Consider the following 2,746-nt stretch of genomic DNA (forward strand, 5'->3'; position numbering starts at 1 on the left):
TCCTATTGGTCGACAGACAGGAAGGAGCAGGATCCATGTGCAGACCTGCTGTGCTGCTGCTTCCTGTTGACCAACCAAAGTGTAGTTTAGTTCAAATGAAATTAGTGATAAAATGTAAAACCTGTTTGTTGAAGGTGAAAGGATCCAGAGAAGCCATGACGGTCCAGGACTGGGCCGCTCAGCGCTGCACCATCTCCTACAGAGCTCCTGAGCTCTTCAACGTGGAGAGCCACTGCATCATCGACGAGCGCACCGACATCTGGGTAGCTGTTCTCCTTTAGCTGTTGTCCTCTTTTAGCTGTTGTTCCCCTTTAGCTGTTGTCCTCCTATAGCCGTTCCCCTTTAGCTGTTGTCCTGCTTTAGCTGTTGTCCTCCTTTAGCTGTTGTCCTGCTTTAGCTGTTGTCCTCCTTTAGCTGTTGTCCTCCTTTAGCTGTTGTTCCCCTTTAGCTGTTGTCCTGCTTTAGCTGTTGTCATCCTTTAGCTGTTGTTCCCCTTTAGCTGTTGTCCTGCTTTAGCTGTTGTCCTCCTTTAGCTGTTGTTCCCCTTTAGCTGTTGTTCCCCTTTAGCTGTTGTTCCCCTTTAGCTGTTGTCCTGCTTTAGCTGTTGTCCTCCTCTAGCTGTTGTCCTGCTTTAGCTGTTGTTCTCCTTTAGCTGTTGTTCCCCTTTAACTGTTGTCCTCCTATAGCTGTTCCCCTTTAGCTGTTGTCCTGCTTTAGCTGTTGTCCTCCTTTAGCTGTTGTCCTGCTTTAGCTGTTGACCTGCTTTAGCTGTTGACCTACTTTAGCTGTTGTTCCCCTTTAGCTGTTGTTCCCCTTTAGCTGTTGTCCTGCTTTAGCTGTTGTCCTCCTTTAGCTGTTGTCCTGCTTTAGCTGTTGTCCTCCTTTAGCTGTTGTCCTGCTTTAGCTGTTGTCCTCCTTTAGCTGTTGTCCTGCTTTAGCTGTTGTGGTGTGGTTCCTGTGTGCCGGGTCAGATTAAAGGTTCTGTTGGTTCTCCTGCAGTCCCTCGGCTGTGTTCTGTACTGCATGATGATGCTGGAGGGTCCGTACGATCTGATCTTCCAGAAGGGGGACAGCGTGGCCTTGGCGGTCCAGAATCCTGTCTCCATCCCCCCRTCCTGCAGGTCAGGATTCAAACTCACCAAAACTTTATCGCTTTGTTTGTTCAGTGGAAAAAACTGTTTGTTTTTAGCTTTTCTTTTGACCTGTTATAAAACTTATAACTATTTTTTAGCTTTTTGCCCTGTTGCTAATATTAGCTTCTAGCTACACTTTTGCAACTTTAGCTTTTAAAGTAGCCTTTTTTTCTACTATTAGCTTCAAACTAGCCCTTTAATACTTTTAGCTAACGTTTTGCAAYTTTTAGTGTTTTGCTACTTTTAGCTTCTAACTATTGTTCTGCTGCTTTAGCTTCTTGCTACTCTGTTTTCACTTTTAGCTTTTAGCCAACTTTATGCTACAATTAGCTTCTAAATTCCCTTTTGACACTTTTGAAACTTTTTTCTGCTTTTAGCTAACCTTTTATTATTAGCTTCAAGCTAGCAGTGTAAAACATTTAGCCATCCCTTTGCTACYTTTAGCTTCTAGCTACTCTTGCTACTTCAGGTTCTAGCTTGCCTTTTCTTATTTTTAGCTTTTAATAAGCATTGCTAATATTATTTTCTGCTGGCCTCATGACATTTTTAGCTAATATTTAGCTGCCCTTTTGCCAACGCAGCTTTAAACCATCAACTTTTAGCTTATAGCCAGCCTCTTGTAAATATTAGCCATATGACACCTTCAGCTAACATTTTTCTACTTTTAGTTTATGCTTTGCTACTTTCAGCCTTTTGAAACAGCATTTAACCACCATTTAGCWGTTTTAGCTTTTAGCTTGTCTTATGGTACTTCTAGCTTCTACATAACCTTGCTGATCTTTAGCTAACAGTTTGCTAATATTAGCTTCTTCCCTTGTGATACTTTCACTTAGCTTTTGGACGTGTTTATGTTGTAGCTACTTTTTTTCTGCTTTTAGCTGATTATAAACATGTAATGATGTTTTAGCTGAGTTTCTGTTTCACTTCGGCTGTTTGTCCGTCTGCAGGTACTCTGAGGGCCTGAAGGTTCTGCTGAGCTCCATCATGGTGTCAAACCCCCAGGAGAGACCCAACATCGGCTGGGTCCTGGACCAGGTACAGGACCTGCAGAGTCGCAGTCCCAACACTCAGACCAACATGGTGTGATGATGATGATGATGGTGATGATGATGATGATGATGATGATGGACTCTTTAATTCCAGCTTTAACTGTTTTAGTTTAAAAACGTCTCGTTTTATTGGATCGTCTCGGTTTATTTTAAATATTTATTCATCAGAAACATTTAAACTGAATCAGATGCCTTAAAGTGTCGTTTTCTGCACGTGTGCAATATTTACTTTATCATCTGTGTATTTGTACACACAAAGATTAGATTTTACATTTCCTCAGCTCAAACATCAAACGTAAAAATATCTTATTTTAAACTTCAWGTGTACGAAACATCAGCTGCAGTTACACCTGAGGACATGACAGGTAGATTTATTTAATTTAATTTATTTACATTGGACAAGCTTTTATAACGTATAACTAGCTGCTTCTTGATTTAGAAACTTATTCTATTAAAAAGTTGATTTTTTTATCTTTATCAACATCTGCTCCTGAGGGGATAAATCCACCTTACATAACTGCTAAAAGTACTATTTATTAATATTTTTGTTCAGTATAAACTAGT

At 40.6% G+C, this 2,746-nt stretch overlaps 1 protein-coding gene across 2 annotated transcripts in view; it reads left to right on the plus strand.

The window, feature by feature from the left end:
• stk16 (serine/threonine kinase 16) overlaps positions 1 to 2,311 on the plus strand; it is a 7,509-nt gene extending 5,198 nt beyond the window's left edge. For both annotated transcript variants that reach the window (XM_014002996.1, XM_014002998.1), the window contains exons 6-8: positions 135 to 263; positions 1,000 to 1,121; positions 2,081 to 2,311. In XM_014002996.1, the coding sequence (XP_013858450.1) occupies positions 135 to 263; positions 1,000 to 1,121; positions 2,081 to 2,219 (390 nt within the window). In that variant the 3' untranslated portion in view covers positions 2,220 to 2,311. The remainder of the gene's footprint in view (positions 1 to 134; positions 264 to 999; positions 1,122 to 2,080) is intronic.
• Positions 2,312 to 2,746: the final 435 nt, after the last annotated feature.

This window comes from Austrofundulus limnaeus, unplaced genomic scaffold (assembly GCF_001266775.1).
Source record: "Austrofundulus limnaeus strain Quisiro unplaced genomic scaffold, Austrofundulus_limnaeus-1.0 Scaffold16, whole genome shotgun sequence".
In the NCBI taxonomy this organism is placed as follows: Eukaryota; Metazoa; Chordata; class Actinopteri; order Cyprinodontiformes; family Rivulidae; genus Austrofundulus; species Austrofundulus limnaeus.